General features: G+C 44.6%; 1 protein-coding gene across 2 annotated transcripts in view; it reads right to left on the bottom strand.

The window, feature by feature from the left end:
* COP1 (COP1 E3 ubiquitin ligase) overlaps positions 1-23,350 on the bottom strand; it is a 689,508-nt gene that overhangs the window by 369,491 nt on the left and 296,667 nt on the right. For both annotated transcript variants that reach the window (XM_085601600.1, XM_085601601.1), the window contains exon 12: positions 4,138-4,281. In XM_085601600.1, the coding sequence (XP_085457726.1) occupies positions 4,138-4,281 (144 nt within the window). The remainder of the gene's footprint in view (positions 1-4,137; positions 4,282-23,350) is intronic.

A 23,350-nucleotide genomic window follows, 5' to 3' on the forward strand; every position in this document is an offset into this window, starting at 1 on the left:
ATCACCAGATGGAGACACCATTCATGATCAGCTGAGTTCGTCTGCCCTGGTGTTCAGGGAACCTGCCAGGTGTTGAACCTCCAGGGATATGCCTTATGGCACCAGCCATTTTCAGAGATGCAGGGTCTCTTGGCAAAGGGTTAACGACTCCACCCCACTTTGTTTGCTGCAGGACCATGCATCTGTCACTACTGTGAGGTTTGGTTGGGAAAGGGAGAAAGTTCTGCCTCTGACCTAATCTCGGTTCTTTAGTCACCACTGCAGGTCCTGTGCAGTTCCCTACGAGATCTGGACTATGTCAGAGAGATTCCTCTGATGCTGCGCCCACTGGAACTTCAGGTTCCACTGCAGAGCATGCCAATGTCAGCGGGCATGTGTTACCTATAGAACGCAGGAGGCCATGAGGACAGCAGCCTCAAAGTCATTCTCACAGAAATCCAGGAGAGAGGCCGAAATATCGGTATCATAGCCTGAATATACTAGATTCACTGCTCGGGAGGATAAGCCTGAAACAGCACTGTGTCCAGAACAGCGCTGATGAAAGGGAGCGTCAGAGAGTGAATCACGTGTGACTTTGGCATGTTGATAGTGAACTCCAGCAAATGCAGAAGGTTCACTATAGTCTGAAGGTGAGAGAAGAAAGTCTGGGGTGCTACTGGCTTTAGCAGCCAGTCGTAGAGATAGGGGAATACTCTCACCCTTGATCTGTGCAGATGATCTGCGACCACCAACATCACCTTGGTGACCACCCGAGGGGTGCTGGTAAGGCCAAAGTGGAGCATGATGAACTGAAAAGGCTCATGGTCAACCGTAAACTGCAGGTAATGCCAATGGGCAGGCAGGATGGGAATATGAAAATAGGCGTCCTGCAAGAGCAACTCTACCATCCAGTCTCCTATGTCCAGGGCAGACAATACCTGAGCCAAAGTGACCATCTTGAACTTCTCCTCTTTGAGGAAGAGGTTGAGGGTTCTCAGATGCAAGTCTTTTTGGGAATCAGAAAGTAGCGGGAATAGCAACCATTGCCTACTTCTGCCACTGGAACTCTCGCTATAGCTGCTTTGGCCAAGTGAGCCATGACTTCCTCGTGGAGCAAGGACAAATGATCCTCCGTCAGCTGATCGTGAGATGGGGCAAAGGGGAAGGGGGAGTATTTGAAGGGAAGGGAGTAGCCTTTTCGATGATAATCTGCAAAACCCACCTGTCTGATGTTATGGACTGCCAGTGGTGGAAATTATGGTTTATTCTGCCACCAACTGGATGTCCATGATTTTGTAGGGCAATATAAGGAGGGCTTAGAGGCTGAGGGAGGAGTGGTGGTTGTGGAAGCCCTCTGCCCACCAGACCCACAGGTCTGTATGAATAGTGACCTCACCCCCCACACAGCCTGAGGAGGCAACGTGGGGCGGTGGCTGCAGTAGTGTTGACGCGGTGGAAAATCCCTCCAGTAACCATGAAAGGGGAGATAGGCAGACTGGGGTTGACGAGGGGCAACTGAGAGGCCCAAGGACTTGGCCGTAGCCCGCGAGTACTTAAAGCGCTCCAGCGCAGTCTCTGCCTTGTCCCCGAAGAGACGATTGCCATCAAAGGGCATGTCCATGAGGGTAGCCTGGACATCCCCTGAAAAGCCAGATGTTCTCAGCCAGGCGGGGCATTGAAGCGCCCCCCATCATCCAAACCGCTCTGCCCAGTGAGTCGGTCGTAGCCAAACCACACTGGATAGCAAACTTTGCTGCATCTCTCCCATCTTTCACTGCTTGGGAGAATATGGCCAGATCTGCTTCGGGACCTGTGGCAGCACTTGTGCAACCGTATCCCACAGAGTGTGGGAGGAGCAGCCCAATAAGCACGCAGTGTTTATAGACCGCAAGGCAGGTGGAAGAAAACATCTTTCCCAAGCTGTCCAGCCACTTGGATTCCCTGTCCAGAGGTGTGGTAGGGAACGCGCTATTGGACGGAGAGGCTTGGGCTCCCAAGGTCTCAGGGGTGGGATGTTGAGTAGGGAAACTTGGGTCCCCAGGTGCGGAACAGTGGCAGCGGGCAATTGTCCTGTGTACAGGAGCCCCAGTGCTGGGTTTTGACCAGGATCCCAGTAGGACATCAGTCAGTGCTTCATTAAATGGGAGCAATGGTTCTGAAGAGGAAGCTCCTGGCTGCAGCACTTCCTTCAAGATGTTAGTCTTGACAGCCCCAGAGGGTAACTCAAGATATAGGACCTCAGCTGTCCTCTGCACCACTATGGAATAAGATGCTCCCTCCTCTGTAGCTAATCTAGGCGCGAAAGCATACCAGTGTCAGGGAATGTGTCTAGACTACTGGCACCCACGAATTCCTCACACCAGACCATTCCCGGGCCTCCCAACTGCTACTCCAAAGGGTCCAGTGACCCTTCCCATCCACCCTGAAGCCTAGCCCTTCAGAATCGGGCTCAGGCAACAACCTAGGACCCATCAGTCCTGTCGACGCCGGAATCAGCGTTCACCTACGTCATTCCGGCTCCGTGTCGGATTCATTATTGTATATGAGGCTGGCGCCTGCTGCATCGGTGTCAGGGCCGCCGTTGGAGGAGGTTGCTGTGGCACGACCGGCGCCGGTCTAGATCTGTTATCAGATCCACCGGGCTTGTCGGAGCCGTGGCCAGAGCTGTCTGCTTAGACCCTGATGGGGCCGCCTGGCGAGCTGGATGGGTTGGTCCGCTCAAATACATGGCGTTATAGCCCCGTAAAATTCTTTAATTTGAGTGGAGGTTGCTTCGGCCCTGGAAAGGGTGGGAGGCTGGGTATCGGCCCTGGCAAAGATTCTGAGGAACCGTGCCTCAAACGACGATGTTCCTTCGTCACGTCAGCCACCAGACATGGGGAAGTCGAAGCACGCTTCAACTTCTTGTGCTTCTTATGTTTTAAAACCTGTCTTCCTGAAAGACTTCACCTTGACACACCAGCAGGAAAAATTCCTCAAAAAAAGAATTCAACAAAACATCGAAAAAAGTCTGTCAAAAAGCGTCAGGGGTTGCCTTTCGCTGTCTGGTAGGCGAAACCTAAAAACAACAAGATCACAAGTGTCAACTATGCACAAACCTAGAGATAGCATCCCAAATCAATCCTCTAAGTGTCCAAGGGTAAAGTCAATAACACAACTTGAGTCTACCCTATGTAGCTCACGCCCACAGGCTTTCTGCTTTGAAGCAGACTCTGTGAGATAAAGGAAGCGTAAGACATTCCCCCCCTTTTAAATGGCGCAGCCTTTGTTAGACGTGTAACCAATTGATTGTCCATCTGCTGCTGTTCTGGGTTTTTTCTCCCTTTCCAACACCTGCCCCACATGAAAAATACTTTGCGTCAGCCATTCGGCTGAACAAACGCTATATAAAAAACAGAAAAGGCAAAAATAAAAGCTGTATTGCAAAAAACAACAAATTTGCATTCCCACTTCGGCAATCTGCAAAAAAAAGTTTTATTTTAAAAGTATTGCATCCTGTTTAGATTCTAGAATGCAGTTCACTTGCACAAAGAACAAGAAATAATTTTTACTTTCCAGCAGAGAGATGTACACCAAGCAGCAGTTTGCAATCAAGTTCCTAGATTGAAATTCACAAGCTTTAGACACTTTCGGGCCTGTTTTTGTGGTTGAAGTGATAAGAGGGTCAAGAACATCTAATTCTAAATTCAGGGTTCCATCTGCTGGAAGTACGTGCGAAAGGTCCAGAGATCAGAAACTTCAGTTTCAGATGAAACCATGTACACCTACCAAAACGTTCAACATGCGATTTACAAGTCCATGCAAAACTTGTCAATAAGTGCCTTACATACTTCCTACTGTTCTTAGATATGCTGAAAGCTTCACCACACATGCACGAGCACACCTCCGACGTGATCTTGGAAAAGCTCAAACCTGGCCTATACATTGCCTGCACACTCCTAAAATGATCTTAGAATTACTGCAAGCTGCCCCAAATGTGGTCCTAGCACATTTCTTAACTGATCTTGGATTATCTCAAATCTACCCCTAACTTGGGCCCTGGAACAGTCTTGCATACTCTTAGAATTGATCAACTTGCACAACGTGTGCCCAAGGCACTTGGTGCCTCATGCTTGAGTTGCTCAATGTTGCCCCACATATGCCTGGCACACTTTTTACCTGATCTTGGAATTACAGGTCATCTCGTTCTCGGGGTAGTGGATATCCACTGCATCCTGGATGACTGTGCCATACTCGTACACTTTGATCTTCTTTGTCACCCCAGCAATTGCAAAGTAGTCACAGTCTCGGTCAAATTCAATGCTAGAAGGAGACAAAAGTCATGTCAGATGTCAAGGCAGAAGGGGATATAATAGTCGTTGGTTGACAGCTTAAGAGGTAAAACACAGAAACACAGTAAACCAGAAAACTATTGTGAATAAAAGAAGGGTTGGGTTTTTGAAGTAGTATGTCCTGCACCTGGTAAAATTAATAAAACCAATGTCTGAAACGGTTCACTAAAATATAAACATTTTCCCCCTCTATCTTTAACATCTCCCAAGTGATCGAATGGTCTCAAAAAATTACTTTTAGGGGGAGTTGTGTACTTCACCCACTAAGGATATGGAAATGAATAGAAATAATCGAGGTGAGACAGAGGCAGTGTTGATTCCTTTGAAAATGTAAACGTGGTAAATGTGGCAAAATGCTTGCAATTAACCGATATGTGATTTACATGTTTTTATGTTTCAAACCAATAAAAACATCTTTAAAAAATAAAAAAACTTTTAAAAATCTTGCCCCAGTCTGCCTCAAGTTTTTAAACGCCCTCTTCTGCCCGAATGCCCATCCTGCATGCCCAGAGCTCTAATGCTAAGGAGCTCACACCAAGAGAAGACATCAGGCAACAGAAGTCAAACTGGCACCTTCCAGGCATTTAAGTCCACAACCTAAATCCTAAAACATACACAAATGACACAGCCTGCAGTGTTGTCTACATGAGAAACTCAGTTCCCAACTTACTTACCCACTTCCAGGTCTTATTAGCTCTACGCAAGAGTTCTTCCCATCGCTGTTTATTGTTAATAAACTCTGTGGAAAACAGCGGACCTCAGTGTGTGTCTTGCCACAGAAGAGATCTACTCAAATCTATCTCCAAGAGAAGTTCTTTTGATATGGGAACGCAGAAAGTAGCAGGAGAAACCAATGTACTAATAACTGATTAAGAAATAGCTGCCCCTTCCTCAGTAACCAATCAGATGGACAAACCAAAATTACTGTGTTAGGTTAATATAGATTAATGGATCCAACATTTATAAAAACAAAACACCCACTCCTTTCCCAACAAACCACAGGCACTATTTAATTTGTTTTGCAGGTTTTTATGAAGTAGTGGAGCGAGCTTGTTTCCATAAAAGCACCAAACCATTCCTCCAAAATTCCATATCGCAGGAAAGCTGAGGAACATTGGTACATTCGTGCCAGTCATCATTGAAGGAGTGCCAAGGGAACTAAAATTCCTTGAGCCCCCAATACGACCGTGATCTGAACAAAGGTGCTCCTAAAATTCGTAATTATTATTATTTGGTTCTTAGAGGCAATGGCTAGAGTCCCAGGGAACAACATGCAATCCGCCCACTTTCCTGCTAGTGACAACATAGCAAATGTTAACATATTTTCTCGGTTTAAAGACCGGTACTTCGAAGACAAGGTCAATAACCACAGCAACCCTTCTCTGGTATGGATTTCAACGAGACCAGAACTGTAACAAGTAGTAACAGATTACCTTTTAAATAACCCTGACGTTTAGCGTGAAAAACATTTTCCTACTATGACCCATTAAAATATACGTGGTGCATTTCAAAGGAACATTCTAGTTAAACCAGCACATCAATACCAGGATACCAGTAAACCGTTTTAAGCGAAATAGCACATTGAACATTTTAAAAGCCTGCATATGCGTTGAAGCAGCCATAGAAATGTAAACACTACACTGCATAAAGGAATTAACACACCAACACAAGTCATGTTCAAATCGGAGTTTACCTGTTCAACACCAGGAAATGTACCACCCAGCTTCCAACTCCATCTCCAATGTCTGCCTTTAAAAGCAGGCATTCCAACATAATGCACAAGGAAGGTTCCCTAGCAACCACCTGGACTGGAATCCTAATGTTAAACACGTCACAATGCAAGTAAAAACTTACAAACTAATGTTTCAATGCACTTCAATACGGTACTTGAGTTATTGCTTAATTATTCCTATGGTCGTCTTCTGCAGATTTTAGTTCAAAATGCCTGGGAATATATGGAAATCTAACCTGATGGAATTTAAATATACCCCCAGCAGCGCAACATGTGCACTACATATACAGGGTATGAATCTGGTACTCCGGTGCAGTGAACAATATGGGTGCATGTCTAGCAGTTCTCCCAAAAGAAGGTTTAGCAGAAACAAAGAGAAATGTTGACAAAAATGTAAAATCCTCGGAGAATTGGTCACTCAAGCACGTCTCCCATTTTTTTTAAAATCGGAACAGGGTGTTATCAAAGGATGCTGACCAGACCAGTGAATTCCAAGATTTGCTAACTGCAAACAGTAGCAATTGAAGGGCAGCTCTGCAGAATCTTGAACCATAATTTTCCAATGCAACAGCCACACACTCTCTGGATAAAGTATGAACATTCAGAGGTTTTACACCATGTTATACGAGATGCTTGTGACAACCATCTACGTTTAAGGGACGGTGAAGAGCGTAGTCCTAGAGGGTTGGGGTTCAGTGTGTGCGTTTGGGTTGCAGCGCTGTTTTAACCGCATGTGTCACGAATAAAACGTGTACTCTGGATTCTACCGCTTGCATTGTGCCTATTGTGTGTAAGGGACACTTTTACTCAGGGTCAGACTGGATTATAGGACAAGTGCAAATGCATGCAGTCTCCTATACTTGCAGCATGTGTTTACAAGTTCATAACTGGCCTGATTTGAAAATATAGACCACTTTTTAAACGAAGCCTACCAGACAACTGTCTGGTTTGCTAACACCTTCTTGTGGGAATTCTGAAAGTTTCCCTGGGAATGTATTTAGCACCTTGCTTATTATTAGCGTTGTGGTTTGTGACCACATTTGTTAGCTTTCTATTTGCTGGCTTTACTTGTTTTAGGCTTTTCAGCTCGAGTTTGTCACTCTCGTAGAGCATAGCCCGTTTACTGTACCTTTTCAAGTACTAGGTTTCGGTAAACAAGCCTTTAAATCTTTTTCTTATCTTGTCACATTTGCTGTGCATTCAAAGACATAGATCAAATGTTAGGCTCCATCTTCTGAGGGAGTATGGTGTTTACTTTTCTTTCTCTGACTTCAAAGTGAGTGCATTTATGTGACAATCCTGCTGGGTACCCATGTGAGAGGAGAGGCTGTAGGATGTTATTTTTTTCTAGCACATTACAAAAATGAACTGTGCTGATATTTCAGAATCTATAACAGAATTAGGAAAGTACAAATGAAGGACATTTTCTTTTTAATCTGAAGTGTGGTGGAAACAAATATTGGATTATGATCAAAGCATATCAATACACTAGGTGATGATATTTCCACATATTATTGTTTGTGTTCAGTATTTCAGTGCAAATATAATTGTCATTTCAATTTAAATATGTTGTCTGTAATGGCAGTGCACTACCACTCCATGCATACTCCACACTACGCCACTCCACTCTACAACATTCTACTCCACTCAATGCCCCTTCACTCTACAACACTCCACGACATGCTGCTCCCCTCTATACCTTTCCACTTCAAGACACACTACGACATTCCACTCCATGCCCCTCCACTCCACATATACCATTCTACTCCAGCCTGCCCCACTCCCCTCCAGTCCGCCCCACTCCCCTCCAGTCCGCCCCACTCCCCTCCAGTCCGCCCCAGTCCCCTCCAGTCTGTCACATTTTAATCAACCACAATCTATGCCCCTCCAATCAACCACAATCATCACCATTCCAATCTCCACTTCACTTAAATCTATCCCACTTCACTCTACTACAAACTACCCCAGTCCAATACACCAAACACAATCTTGCTTCACTCAATTTACCCTACTCCAATCCACCAAATCTACACCATTCCAATCTACTCCACCCTACTTCAATCAGCCCCACTCCACTCCAATCTTCCCTACTTCATTCCACCAAGCTCTAGTCGACCCCACTCGTCTTCCCCACGCCACTCGAATCTACCAGTCTTTCCCACTCCATTCAATCACAAGCTACCCCACTACAATCAACCACAATCTACCCCACTACAATTTACCAACGCCAATATACCAAAAACAACCTTGCTTCACTCCACCTCAATCTACCCTACTCCAATCCACTTAATCTACCCCAGTCCACTCTACCTCAACCACACTCCACTTTACCCCAACCCAATCTACCCTACTCCAATCTTCCCCACTCCACCATATTCCATCCCACTTCACCACATTCCACCCGACCCCACCTCAATCTATCCCACCTTAATCTATCCCTGCCCACTCTAACCGACCCCACCCCACTCCAACCCAGTGCACCCCACTCCACTCTACCATAATTCACTCGACTCTACCCCAGTCCACTCTACCCCACTTCACCCTTGTCTACCCAACTCCAAGCCATTAACTTTTACCCATGCTGAACAGCAGCCACACCGGTATACAACATGGTTAACACATATTGCCAAAGCAAATAGCTCTTGCATAGGCTCGACCGATTGGCTTTGCCAATGCTTGTTTAGCTTTCTGGTTCATTAACAGGGGCCACTTATATTTTGGTGCCTGGCCTATTTTTAGCCCAGGCCGACCCTGCTTTAACTAGGTTATTAGATTAGAACAAGACGTGCCAGTAAGTTCTCGCACTTGCCACCAGTGTGAACCTTCCCTGCTCAGGAGGGTAAAGGAGAGTGAAGACTCCTAGGCTTGTAGATCTTTGTCACCTGTGATGGATTGAAAATACACGCTTACTCTTACTCACAACCTCGGACTGCTTGTGAAAAACCTAAACGCGGAACTCAGTGGCAAAAGCCACTTCTGCTCGGACTGGGGGACAATCACTGCCATCTACCATGATGCCCACAGCACAGAAGACCATGTGCATAAGCACTATGTGGTGTAACTTCCTTTTCCATGGTGTGTACAACCTGCAGCCCTCTTTCAGCAGAGAACTCAACAGCCACACATGAAAGAAAAGAGGGGCGTGCCGTCAGCGTATGCTTCATGGGATAATCTGCACTGGCATGGGTGCTGCAACAGACATTTATTTATATATAAATCAATACTTGGAAAACAGATCTATAATGTTTAGGTGGGCGAGGATCTCCTATACATATATCCATTGCACAATATTTACGAGGAAAATATGTTTCTTTATCAGTTTCAGTGAAAATCTGCCCATCTAGAAGAAAACATCCCATAAAACTTCTCTTTACCATCCCATTCGCCCAAGCGGCTAACAGGGTGGTAAACTCACGAGAAGGCGTTTCCTCTCTCATGTTTGTTTAAGAGTTAAACAAAACATCTGCCTTATATATCTGAGACTTCAAATAGTAGCTTTTCTATTTCAAAAAATTACTTTCAAAGTCTTACAATTCTGATGTTGTTTATATCTACTTGGGTTTGTGTACGCCCTTATTAACTCAGAGGTGACTCCGTTCATATAAGGCATCTGGCCCGTTACACAAAAGAGCGGAATTGTTGTGGTGGTACCGGTAAAGAGTAAGGCTCTCACATAAGTCAAGATATGGAAAACGAGGTGTCGCTCAAGGGACTGGAGACCTCACTAGCATACATAGTATCAATCCTTTATTGATGTATATCACAATGGCAAGTGATAGAATATCTTTCTGCAAAAATATCGAGGGCGGGATTGAGACTACTACTAAATAGTTAAGGTAAGTATAGATTCACTACTTTTAGCCCCACTATCTACGCACCTTGACAATATGTATGAATATACATTTTTTATTACATATTTACTTTAACAATGTGCTTAATATTGCTTGGTTAGGCCCACTATTTCTTTTGTCCATAGAGCGGAAAGTGAAGCCGGTTATGGCAAATTTGGAGGCAAAGAAAGGATGAAACAGAAATGAATGACCTAAAAAAATTAAGGGTGAAAAGTCACAACTCTATGCCAGGATTCAATGAAAGGGCAAATCAACTGAAACGTCATTATAATTTTAAAACCCTGCCACATATCAGACACTGGGGCATTTGCAAATGCTTTTTAGCCTGGTTAATGATCTGGTCTCTCTAACAGGAAGTATTTTTAATTATTATTAATGAATGATTCCTTGTGGATACTGAGGAGTAGCGTTCGAATGACCCTGAGTGAATATCCTTAAACCTGGCAAGTTAGAGGCTGCTTGTCCTAGGACTGTCTCTATCTAGGGAGCAGGCAATGGACACCCTCTTGCTTCTAGGGTCTTGCTGATGTAGTAAGTTCTATCACTTCCAAATTATTTCACCTCTGAATTTGAAATGTTCAGTGGACAGGCACAGGGGAAACATTTGTGCCAAGTAGGCAGTAGCATAGATCTCAAATCGCTTTCAAAGTCTACAAATATTTGGGGGCTGGGGCAGGATCCGCTAGTATCACAGAACACGACACACTTGCTGACAAGTCTCATCGCGAGGCAATTGAAAAACCAATGCAAGCGAACAAGCCGGCAATTCTCGTAAGACGCAAACAACTCCATAACAAAAGTCCCAAACACCAGTCACTTATTAAATTTAAAAAAATAGGTTTGCTAAGGTGACTTTAAATCCAAACCCATCATTGGATTGTTATAAAGACTACATGATGAATGGGCACAGAAACAGCTCTGCGCTCACCCAGAGATGACTGTCAGGATGGAGCTGAAGACTGATTAGGGTAGAGGCTGACCTCTTCTCTCGCCCACAATGTGATGGGGGAGGAGAGATTACAGACTGCATGGGCCTACACACCAAGCTCTTGTCTAAGTCACAGAGGTGATGGATCGTTTAAGGGGCTATGGACCGCATGGGTATACAAACTAGCTTTTCTCTCACTCACAAAGGCGGCAGCTCAGTGGCGGGCGTAGAATCCATCGATATACAGGCTGAGTGCCTCACTGACAGGAGTAATGTTTCAGTAAGGAAAAGGACAGCATGGATGTGCAGACAGATCATTTCTCAGTCACACACACAATGGCTCAGGAGAGCGATACTAATGCATGAATAGACAGACCGAGAACTTTCACGACTCTCTTCTTCCACAAGCATGATGGCTTGGTACGTTGGACAAACACTGAATGGTTCTACAGGCTCTACAGTTCTTCGCTCACTCACAAAGGCGATGGCCCTGGAGAGCGAACATGAACTGCATAACATACAGACTGAGCTCTTCTCTCACTGACCAAAGCGATGGCTTAGTAGAGGGGACAAGGACTGCGTGGATGTCCATAGTGGGTTCTCGCTCACTCACAAAGGTGATGTCTCTAGGGGAGGACACAGCGATAAGAGCTGAGATCTTTCCTGACTCAAAAAGATGACGACTCAGGAAGAGAGCACATGAATTGCATTATATACAGACTGAGCTCTTCACTCACTCACACTGGCGATGGCTCAGTGGAGCGGGCAACGACTGCATGGATATAAATACTGAGCTCTTCCCTCACTCATAAAGGAGGTGCCTCTGAAGGGAGAACAGGGGTCACACGAACATACAGACTCAGGTCTTCATTCAGGCACAAAGGCAATGACTCAGTATGGGGACAAGTACTGTTGAGTAAAAGGTTTTTCCCATCTAAAGGGTGCTGGCTCAGTAGAGGGGCACATGGATTTTGTGGTGACACAAACTGAGCTGTTCGGTCTCCCTAAGAAGTGACTGCTGAGAAGAGAAAGGAAAAATTACTATTTTCTCACAAGTTTTTCACTCTCTAGATGAAACAGCCTGGTGATATTATCTTCATCAGACTAAAGAAAGGCTGAGACTTAACAGTCTTTTGTAAACTATGCATCTAAGCAAGCTTCTTCAGAGGAGTTCATTTTATAGATGGATAGCGTCCTGCACCACTAGACGTCATCAGAAGACTCTTTCTAAGAAAGCTAATTCCACAAGAGGTAATGGAGCTACTGCTCCCGTCATCAGAAATGCCCTAGAAAGAGCGGCAACCAGGCAGTCAGACCTTTCTCCAACCTTAGGAAGTCAAAGCGGATATTCTGGAGGACCAGGCCTCTCTCCATTTTGCACTGTTAAATCCTCACAAAATTCTCCTTGGTCTCTTGGTTTAACCACCTCCGGAGTTGAAGGGTGACAAGCTTCCTACTCTACTTTAATATTTATGACTACTAAAATAAAGCCCATGACTGAGAAACAAAGGTTACTTACACATAATTCTGATTTTGGATCATGGTATCTATTTCAAATTCATAAACATATCACCCACTTCCTCGTTACTATGAGTGTCGCTGGACAGAGGATAATAGATTCTTATTCTTATTCTCTAACAGGGTACTGCATTCTAAGTCAGTGGACCTTCCACATTCATTAAAAGCACAGTGTCAACATTGCTGATAGTCAGATGCTTAATTCCATGCTTTCTCTCTTTTAGGGTTTTAAAGTAGGCTATTCAGCCAAGTGCGCTTCAAAAAGTTCAATCGCGATTCAAACTGGCTGCTTAAAATAAGAGGAGCAAAGCTTACACGTGCCATAAAAGAGAAAAGAAGAACAAAATATGCAGCCACCTAATTATTAATTGTGATAGGGACAAGAATAAAACATCACCACCGACCAAGAACTTACATTACAGGCATGCAAAGGACCGAATGGTTGCAAAGACTAAGAACGTTTGAAAACTAAATGTCAAACTTTCTTAGAGGTTGACTACCCATGTTAAGTACTACATTTTAGCTAAATACATCAGTGAAGTTATTGGTGGTCTATATGATCCTATACCACACGGTGTGCACTTACCAATGTTTGTTCAAGACACCGGCTAAGAAACAGTGGAGCATTTTTGTCTTCATAAGACCCAGTTTCTGGCAAGCAATGAAAGCCATACTCAAAGGAGCAGCTATCTTCTTTCCAATACAGTATCTTATGGGCAATCCCTAGGAGAAGAGCACAGTGACGGGCCACCATAGGAGGGCATCTTAAAACATTGCAGCCTTGCCTGTCCCTTTTTGCAGATGACAGGAGAACTTCCCCATCTTCAACTGCCACAAGCACTACTTTTGCAATGAAAAGAAAAAAAGAAAATCAATATACTGTCGGGCAGACTAGCAAGATAAAGGAAACAGATCCATCATGGCCGGACCCAGTTCACAGTTCATATCCTGAATCGCCAGAAGCAGACAACAGACAGCGGCAAATGACTACGGGGGGGAGGAGAAGATAAAGTGTCGCTTCCATGGTGGCTTTGTAACCATTCACCATCAGGGCTTTCTTCTCCGTTACCTTTAGAACGAGAACATTAGTCTTCCTTCTTCTGATCCTCGCGCAGAATAAATCAGAGCACACACAGTGGCGTGCCAGAGAAAACGAATGAGGAATCAAGTTAAAAAAGAATAAAGGTTCACCGGTATTCTTTTAAATACACTGAAGGTTGGTTGGGGCAGACACAGCACAACTAAGGGAATGGCTGCTTGCAATGGTGCATTACTAACCAGTGATGGAAATGCTAGCATCAATGATTCTAAAGCAATGCAGCAATTTGCTGTATGCCCTTTTTAAGGCATGCTTTCCAATTATGGTTCTTCTATATCGTGAGGTGAAATAAAGTAACTTTTTTAGGTCTCGCCTGGCGAGACTTTTTGAGAGGGCTCCAAAAAGTGCTACCAGGCCAGCCTAGACCAACAGTGCGTGCCGCGCTTGACCGCGATTACTTTCACTTTCGCGGCCGCACGGCCGCTTGGCATAGCCAATAGGTCTTTTATTTTGGGACCTTATAAGTATTTAGTTATGCAACTGTTGCATGGCTAAACACTTATAAGGTCCCAAAGGCGAGACCTATTGGCTATGCCAATGCTTGTTTGTTGTTGCAGTTTTTAATTTTTCTTTTTATATATAGAGCACGGGCACAGTCCAGATACGTTAGAGCGCTTTACATGAGCATCAGATTACATTACACAAGGTCAGATTTTTATTTTTTATCAGGCACAGGTAGATCGGGTGATATTTCCAGAAGAACAGGATATTGAGCAGGCACCATGACTCGGACCTGATTCCCCAGTTACTAAGTCGGGACCTCAGTAACTCAACTCCCCAAAATTAGTGCAAATCGATTGGACTACTCCCTATGAGAAGCGGTCCAACTAGACCCTCAAGGCACGTCCAAAAGGTGCAAGATGAGAAACAACCTCACGTGCACTGGGTTAGGCCAATTTTGTACTGATCGAATAAAGCAACAAATGATAAAACTTTTGCTACTTGTGCATAGAACCAATAGCGCTAATAGTTAAGAACACATGGCTCAAGCTTTTCTGTTATAAATTATGTTTTAAACCTCACTATGTGGTAGTGACTATGACTGTTTTGAGACCTATTCCTCACTGAAGACAAAAACTCAAACTACATCCAATAAAGGTAAAATCCCAAAGGAAATGGTTGTCAAGTCCTGAACAGGAATCAGGGATGGTCAGGTATATTCGGTTTAGGGTGGGGTTGAACTGAGGTGAGCAACTCAAATCCTGAAATGGTACAAACGTGCTAAAAATTGATCAATGCTGCTCTCGACACCCCGGGAACTCTTAACCACACTCGTTAACAAGGGTTGCTGCAAGTGCTTCCATATCGTTTGACGACAGTTGGCTAATGAAGCTTCACATCCCAGTGTTGGCGAGCAAGAGACTGCAGAGGCAGCCTTTTCTCATCTGTGGCGGAACATACTTAACAATAAGGGATCCACGTGCATTGTGGGGGTCCATTCCCTTATCCTTTTTAAAGGCTGCAGATCAGACCTGGTCTCCCGACTTGCACTTGCCTTCTTTAGATGTCGCAGGTGACCGCCCAGGAGAACAGGGCAGCAAAAAAAAACTGACAATTGTATTAAATAGTATAGAACTGGGTGTTCAATAGCATGAACTGGTGTCCACATCCATACTAGCAATAGGGACATACATAAATGCTGCTAGAAGATATGGAAAAGGATATTAAAATTAGAATGAGATGGTCTTACTGCCACAGTCTATGCCTGGAGTGAGAGTATTACTGGCACCATGCAAGGTAGAAATGTCCCAAGACATAGGACTAAACACATGGAAGTCACATACCGGGTTGTAACTAGGTCATGAGCTAATGGAGCAGATATTGTTTTAAATGCTTTTTTGCCAAAACGTGGGAATTTAATATTTTCCTATAGTAGAATGAAAAAATTGATTCTGACCAAGGCAAAATTCGATGGATTCTACTGAACAAAGATGTAAGCTAGACTCATCATAATTGAAACTAATAGGGGCAATAATGAGCATATATGGTACAGCACTGCAGCTATGATGTGCCAGGATGACAATGTTAAGCAGGTCAAAGCTCTTGCAGAATAACTCTCCAGAGACGTATTTAGGAAAACTGAAGGAAAACCATATATTGTATTCTTTGAGGACGTTTCAAAGATGAATATTTAATATTTGTGGATTCGTGACAATATTTCATGTCTCAAATGAATACTTCATAATGAATATTGGTGTATTTTTTAGCATGTAACAAAATTAATACAATGCATTTGGTTTAAAAAAAGGAATACACAGTCTTTTTGGACAGAATACGAAGAAAATGCATTTTTGGTGTACATTTTGGCAAAAGAAAAAAAAGGCGCTTTTCTGGGCATACTACAAAGGTGTCCTTCTTGTCACCTGTAGAGCCAGGTTTAGCCTCTCTGAAAAGGGAGGAATTTTCAATTGTGGTCACCAATACACTTGGTCAATGAGTTATTCAAGTCCAGCTCCATGTTACCAGGTCTACTCTTAGTCATAAAGTATCCCCTGCCGTACATGCTAAGGACATTTCAAAGCACAAACAAGCAAAAGTCCTGCCTAACCTATCCTCTGCAGAAGGGTATTGATCAATATTGCTGATTACTCCATAAAACACACACAGCACTTTGTACACTTAGGTTCTCATCTATTCAGAAAAATTCATGGCATCTTCAAGACTCAGAGGCAGCAGCATATCCAAAGTAAGTTGACTCACCTACACAAATTATGGACTCAGGTCCTGATCACTTTTGCTTCTACCGTACGTGCAAATGTAGCAAGACAGAGAATAGATACATGCTGAAAAAAGATGGCTTCTGTAACCAGCTTGCAGTATAAAGAGTTGAAGCTACCAGAGTTCTGGGGAAATTGGACCTTACTATATGACAATATAAACAAAGACTTGGACCACAGTTAGGTGGCAGGATCCAAAGTATGAAGAGGAAAAAAGCAATATCAATGACGACAGGACAGTAAAAAGGGAAAAGAAGCATAATGGTAAGGTAGACACTCCCTGACCACACACAATCCCCAGCTGTATTAAAATAATGGTGAGAGAACGAGGCAAACATTTTAAGGTTGACGCCAAGAGAATCTAGATACTGAAAGTTACACTGAAGACTAACCACGCAATGGTCAGCTCACCTCTCCCAAGATGAAAGTCACTCCAACTTCCTCTCCCATCTATACCACCCTCCCCCCACTCCTGTCACTGTCTCAGGCTAACCTAACCCTTCCGTTAGATATTTTTCGCAACAACAGAACAGACATATTCGGCTCAGACAGATGACTCTTCAGATAAGAATTGATTTGCTTCAGATTTGTTTGGGCTCGCCCAGCAGGAAGCCATGCTTTGTCCTTGACCCAAACTAGGCCAATTGTGCCCGCTCGGGTGGGTTCATTACGAAGCACCGGAGGAAAGAGGGCAATCATGCTGCTGCTCAACAGGGCTCATTATTCTACATCAGAGGGGGCCTGACAAAATCCCATCGATGCCCAGCCCCAGGGAGAATTCACTTCTCCAGACTCTGAGCCTCAAGAGGAAACTATAAACTATGTGCTATATTCCAAGGCGAGAAAGCAGAAAGAAGGTACTATGCTCACAGCAGAGATGCAGACTGAAGAGAACTACACCAACACCAAACAAGCACTGGCAAAGCCAAAAGGTATCGAATATGCGAGAGATATTGGCTTTGGCAACATGTTTTAGCCATTTTGTACACCAGTGCGGCTGCTGCTCAGCATTTATTTTATTTATTTATTAAGTTTTATATAGCGCGAACATGATCCCGAAGGATATCAGAGCACTTCACACTTGGCGGGAAGGAAGGTAATCATGGAAGTACAGGCGTCAAATAAGAATACCAAACGAAACAGTTACAAAAGGGGGCATCAGAGAACATCACAATAGCTAGTAAATAGCAAACTGGGAGGGGAGCAAACGATTAATTAAAGAAGTATAGCAACCAATGCAGGGCTTAAAGCTGTAAGTTCAATGACTTAAAACAGACGATCCGAACCCATTTAAGGCAAGAACTTGTTCATAAGGAATCTTTTTACTTCCAATTTGAAAGCAAGCCTGGAGGAGATTCTGCGTACTTCCGGTGGGAGAGAGTTCCAGATCTTCGGGGCTGAGCCGGAGAACATGTTTTCTTTTTGAGAAAGATCTGTGGTTTCAGGAGGAAAGAGTTAGCACTTCTTGAAGGTCTACCACCTCCAGATAATTCTAGCTTTTGAGCTAGATACCTGGGGGTTTTGAAATGGAAGGCTTTGTGTGACAGGCAGGCAATCTTTATCTGTATTCTTGCTTCGTAGGGCAGCCAATTTAGGGATTTTAGGACTGGGGATATGTGCGCATTTCTTTTGTACCCATAATCAATCTGGCAGCAGCATTCAATGAAGCCCTTAGCGGGGCCAATGTATATTGGGGGAGGCCACAGAGCGTAGCACTGCCATAGTCTAGCCTCGACAAAACAAGCGCTTGGACCACCAGCTTGAAGTCAGCTTGTGGAAAGAATGGTTTGAGATTTCCGAGTAGCCTCATAAGGTAATTAGCTCCCTTGCACACCTTGCTAATATGATGCTTCATGTTCAGATGCTTGTCCAGGGTGATTCCGAGAGATTTGGCTGAATCAATAATGTAGGGGGAGCAGGTGAAGGCAATGGCATGGCTAAGAGTTAGTGGTGTGGGGTGTAGTAGATTGGATTGGGGTAGAGTGGAATGAGGTAGATTGGGGTATACTGGGGTACAGTTGAGTGGAGTAGATGCGTAGGGTGGAGTGTGGTAAATTGGAGTGGGAGAGTTGTGTAGATTAGCGTAATAGATTGGCGTGGGATTTGGGGTGGAGCAGGGTAGACTGAGGTGGAGTGAGGCAGATTGAAGTGGAGTATATTTGAGCAGATTAGAGTGGAAAAGATAGCAGTAAGGTAGACTGCAGTAGATAGGGGTAGAGTGGAGTGTGATATAATGTGGAGTGGGGTAACGTGGGGAAGAGTGGAGTGGGATAGCATGGGGCAAAGTGAATTGAGGTAGAGTGGAGTGGGGTAGACTGAGTGGATTATAGTAGGTTAGAATGGATTGGAGTGGGGGCAGATTGGGGTAGTTTGGAGTGGTGTAGATTGAAGAGAGGTATAGATGAAAGTGGTGTGGGGTAGACTGAGATGGGGTGGAGTAGATTGGAGTGGGATAGGATGGTGTAGATTGGGGTAGACTGGAGTACATTGGATAGATTGCAGTGGGGTAGATTGGAGTGGGGTAGATTGGAGTGGGATAGATTGGGGTGGCATAAACTGGGGTAGATTGGAGTGGAGTGTGGCAGACTGAAGTTGAGAGGGGCAGATTGAAGTGGAGTGGGGTAGATTGGAGTGGGATATATTGTGGTTGGCTAAATTGGGGAAGAGTGGAGTGCAGTGGATTAGAGTAGAGTGGAGTAGGGAAGACTGGAATGGAGAGAAACAGAATGGAGTTGAGAGGAGTACACTGGAGTGGAGAGGAGTAGATTGGGGTGGAGTGGGGTAGATTAAGGTGGAGTGGGGTAGATAGTGTGGATTATGGTAAGGTAGACTGGAATGAAGTGGGGTAGATAGGTGCGGGGTAATTTGGAGTGGGGTAGATTAAACTGGAGTGGGGTTCTCTTAAGTGGAGTAGGTTGGAGCGGATGTGGATAGAGCAGTGTGGGGTAATTTGGGGGGTATATTGGGTTGAAGTGACTGGAGTGGGGTAGATTGGGTTAGGGTGGGGTAGAGTGGAGTACATTGGGGTCGATTGGAGTGTGCAGAAGGGATGGGGTAGATTGGAGTAGGGTATTTTGGGGTGAAACGGAGTAGGGTAGATTGGATGTGGGGTGGAGTGCATTAGATTGGACTGGAGTGGGGTAGATGTGAGTAGCATGTGGTAGTACTGGGTGAAGTGGAGTATCAGATTGGGGTAGAGTGGGGTCGATTGGAGTGAGTAGACTGGGGTAGATTGGATTAAAGTGGGTAGAGTTGAGTGGAGTTGATTGGGCTGGAGTGGAGTGATGTTGGATAGATTGGAGTGAGATTGATAGGGAAGAGTAGAGTGGGAAGAGTGTAGTGGTGTAGATTAGGGTAAAATGGGGTAAATTGGGTGGATTAGAGTAGGGTAGATTGGATTGGGGTAGAATGGAGTAGGGTAAATTGGAGTAGAATGTGGTGGGGTGAAGTGAGATAGAGTGGGGTAGATTGGAGAAGAGTAGAGTGGAGTATATTGGAGTTGGGTAGATTAGGGTTGGGTAGATTGGGGTGGAATAGATTGGGGAGGGTAGATCATAGTAGGGTAGATTGGAGTGGCGTGTGGTAGATTTGAGTGGCGTGTGGTAGATTGAAGTGGGGTTGGAGTGAAATGGAATAGATTTGGGCAGAGTGGAGTACAGTGTGGTAGAGTGAAATGGGGTAGGTAGATTGGAGGTGAGTGGGGTAGATATGGTGGGCTGAAGTGGTGTTGACTGTGATAGATTGTAGTGGGGTAGATTAGGTAGCGTGGAGTGGGGCAGATTGGAGTGGAGTACAGTGGTTTAAGGTAGATTGGAATGGAGTTGTTGCAGTGAAGTGGTTTGGACTGGGGTACACTGTAGTAGGGTGGATTGGAGTGGGGTAGATTGGAGCAGAAGATTTGATTGTTGATTGGAGTACGGTACATTGGGTTGGAGTGGGGTAGATTAAAGTGAGGTAGGTTGGAGTGGTGTGGGATAGACAGGGGTGGAGTGAGGTGGGTGAATTGGGGTGGGGTAGATTGGAATGGAGTAGGGTAGATTGGAATGGGGTGGGGTAGATTATGGTGGGGTGGAGTGGATACATTTGGTTGACGCAGATTGGAGTGGGGTACACTGGAGTGGAGAGAGGTATATTGTAGTGAAGTGGTGTGGTAGACTGGGGCATATAGGAGTGGAGTGGGATAGATTGGAGTTGGGTAGAGTGGGGTTGGTAGGTGGAGTGGAGGGGCGTAAAGTGGAGTGACGTGTTGTGTCGTCGAGTGAGTGGCGTAGATTGGAATGGATTGGAGTAGAGATGTGTGTCGCTGTGGGTCTTAGAGTGGAGAGACAGAGTGGAGTGGAGTGGCCTGCCATAGAATCGAGTGGTGTGGCATTCAGTGGAATGGAAGGGCAAAGAATGGAGTGGCGTAGTTTGAAGCATGCATGGTGCGGTAGCGCACGGCCATTATAGACAACATATTTTCAAGTGAAATGACCATTACACTTGCACTGAAATACGGTTTTACTGCACACAAACAGTGTGTGGAAATGCCATCACCTAGTGTATTGATGTGTTTTGATCTTATTCAAATATTTCTTTTCACCACTCTTCAGAATTACAAAAAAAATTTGCTTCATTTTTACTAATTCTGAAATATTCTGAAACATCCGCACAGTTCACTTTTTTTCTGCCTGTGTACTCGAAAAAATAAACATACTGCACTCGCCTATTACATGAGTATTCAGCCGGATTGTCACATAAATTCTCTCACTTTGAAGTCAGAGAAAGAAAAATAAACACCAAGCTCCCTGGAAGAGAGAGTCTGACATATGACCTCTGTCTTTGAATGCACAGCAAATGTGACAAAATAAGAACAAGGTTTACAGGCTTGTTTACAGAAAGAGTTTGTGGAAGATTACAATAAACAAGGTTTGGGCGACAGGAGGGAAAAACTCAAGCGGGACAGTCTAAAGCAAGTAAAGCCAGCAAATAGAAAACTAGAAAATATGAGTTAGAAACCACAAAGCCAATAGTAAGCAGCAAACCAAATGCGTTCCTAGGTCAACTTTCTGAAAGTCCCCAAGATGTCTTTAGCAAACTGGACCCCTGTGCTGTCTGGTAGGCTTCAATCTAAACAAGCATTTACAATGCAATGGTCTCGGCAATATTATAGGTAGAGCTATTGGTATTGCTCATTATTTTTTTATCATTTTTGTATCCCTAAAGAAATGGCATTGTCATTTCTATTGGCATTAGCTTTTTTTGCATATGTGATACCTATTGCATTAGCAGAGAGAGAGTGAGGTAGTGAGATAGAGAGAGAGAGAGTGAGGTATTGAAATAGAGAGTGAGGTAGTGAGAGAGAGTGAGGTAGATAGAGAGTGAGGTAGTGAGATAGAGAGTGAGGTAGATAGAGAGTGAGGTAGTGAGATAGAGAGAGTGAGGTAGTGAGGGAGAGGGATGTTGTGAGGTAGTGATATATAAGCATAGAGTGATGTTGTGATGTAGTGAGATAGAGAGAGAGGTAGTGAAAGAGAGAGTGAAAGTGAGTTAGTGAGATAGAAAGAGTGAGGTAGTGAGATAGAGAGTGATTGAGGTAGTGAGTGAGAGAGTGAAGTTGTGAGGGTGTGAGCTAGAGAGTGAGGTAGTGATGTTTTGAGAGAGAGAAGTTGTGAGATAGTGAGGTAGTGAGATAGAGTGGAGTAGTGAGGTAGAGAGAGTTATGTAGTGAGAGAGAGTGAGGTAGTGAAACAGTGATGTAGTGAGGGAGAGGGATGTTGTGAGGTAGTGAGATGTAAGCAGAGTGGTGTTGTGATGTAGTGAGATAGAGAGAGGTAGTGAAAGAGACAGTGAAAGTGAGTTAGTGAGATAGAAAGAGTGAGGTAGAGAGATAGAGAGTGAGTGATGTAGTGAGTTAGAGAGAGAGTGAAGTTGTGATATAGAGAGTGAGGGAGTGAGAGAGTGAGGTAGTGATCTTTTTAGAGAGAGAAGTAGTTGAAAGTGCATTTGCTCTGAGCTCATTCACGAATACAAATAAGTGTTACAGTACTTACATTTACTTTTTAATTGTGTTCTAAAGTGGAGAACATGGACTTCATTATATTTGTGCTGAAGAATCGCAGGGCTGTGGCTACGAGAATTGGCCGGGAATGCGGTCACTGGTTCGAATACAAAGATTGGCAGGGTACAGAGACTGGCTGGGTACAGAGACTGGTAGCGCTGAGATTGGCTGAGGGTGCAGGGACGTGCTGACTGGCTGGGTACTGCATCTACAGAGGCTGGCTGGGGGTACAGAGACTCTCTGGGGAGCAGAGGCTGACGCACGTCATCCTTCCAATCGCCAGGCGGCCACTCCCTCACCGGAGAGGTAAAATAGTGACTCTTCACTCCACAAGTATGGTGATCCGAACCATATAATAGTCGTCGATCTCGTGGGGGTCAATACATGTCTATATTATTAGCCTCGGTGTTCTGACATACCGCCAAAGCGCCGAGAAACAATGCTGAACCAGCGTCCAGCGCCCTCTCTTCCACTGGAGCACAAAGTACTGTAAAGTAACGTAGATGAAGGAGGCTACGCGTTCAGAAACGTGTCTCCCCTGAGAGTTCCATGGCACTAGACTAACACAGGCACTTAACATGTGCACTAGTCTGGAAGAGATTCGTTCACTTTCCAGCACCATGATAAGCGTGTAAGCTTTTAATTCTGTTAAGAACACTAGTGCTAAACCGATGGGAGTAAAACGGAAATAAGTGCCATATGAGATGAACTGCTGGTCAAGACTTAAATCCTACCAAAGCCGACTCAGCCTTCTATCCTAACAAGGTATGCAAGTTACATCGGAAAACAAGAACAGCTGATGTTTACAGCACTTGGAAACGCAGGATGTAGAATGGAGCGCTATCTGTAAACAATGTAATACTGCAAGCACCAACACCACAAGCTATGATGAATGCCAGCTGAGTACACAGATAATGCCGCCCGCCCTCTGATCATTTAAAGCTCGAAACCGATGGGAGTAAAACGGAAATATGTGCCATATGAGATGAACTGCTGGTCAAGACTTAAGGATTCCCGAGCCCGGCGCCGCACGCAACGCCCTCGGAGCTTCGCGTGAATGCTAAACAAGGCCGGGTGAGATTACTAGCTGTAAGGGGCCCCACCTACAGAGAGAGTCTAACAAGGGGGAAAGGCGTCCAAGGCACGGTGCGGATC

This window comes from Triturus cristatus, chromosome 4_2 (genome assembly GCF_964204655.1).
Source record: "Triturus cristatus chromosome 4_2, aTriCri1.1, whole genome shotgun sequence".
NCBI classification, from domain to species: domain Eukaryota; kingdom Metazoa; phylum Chordata; class Amphibia; order Caudata; family Salamandridae; genus Triturus; species Triturus cristatus.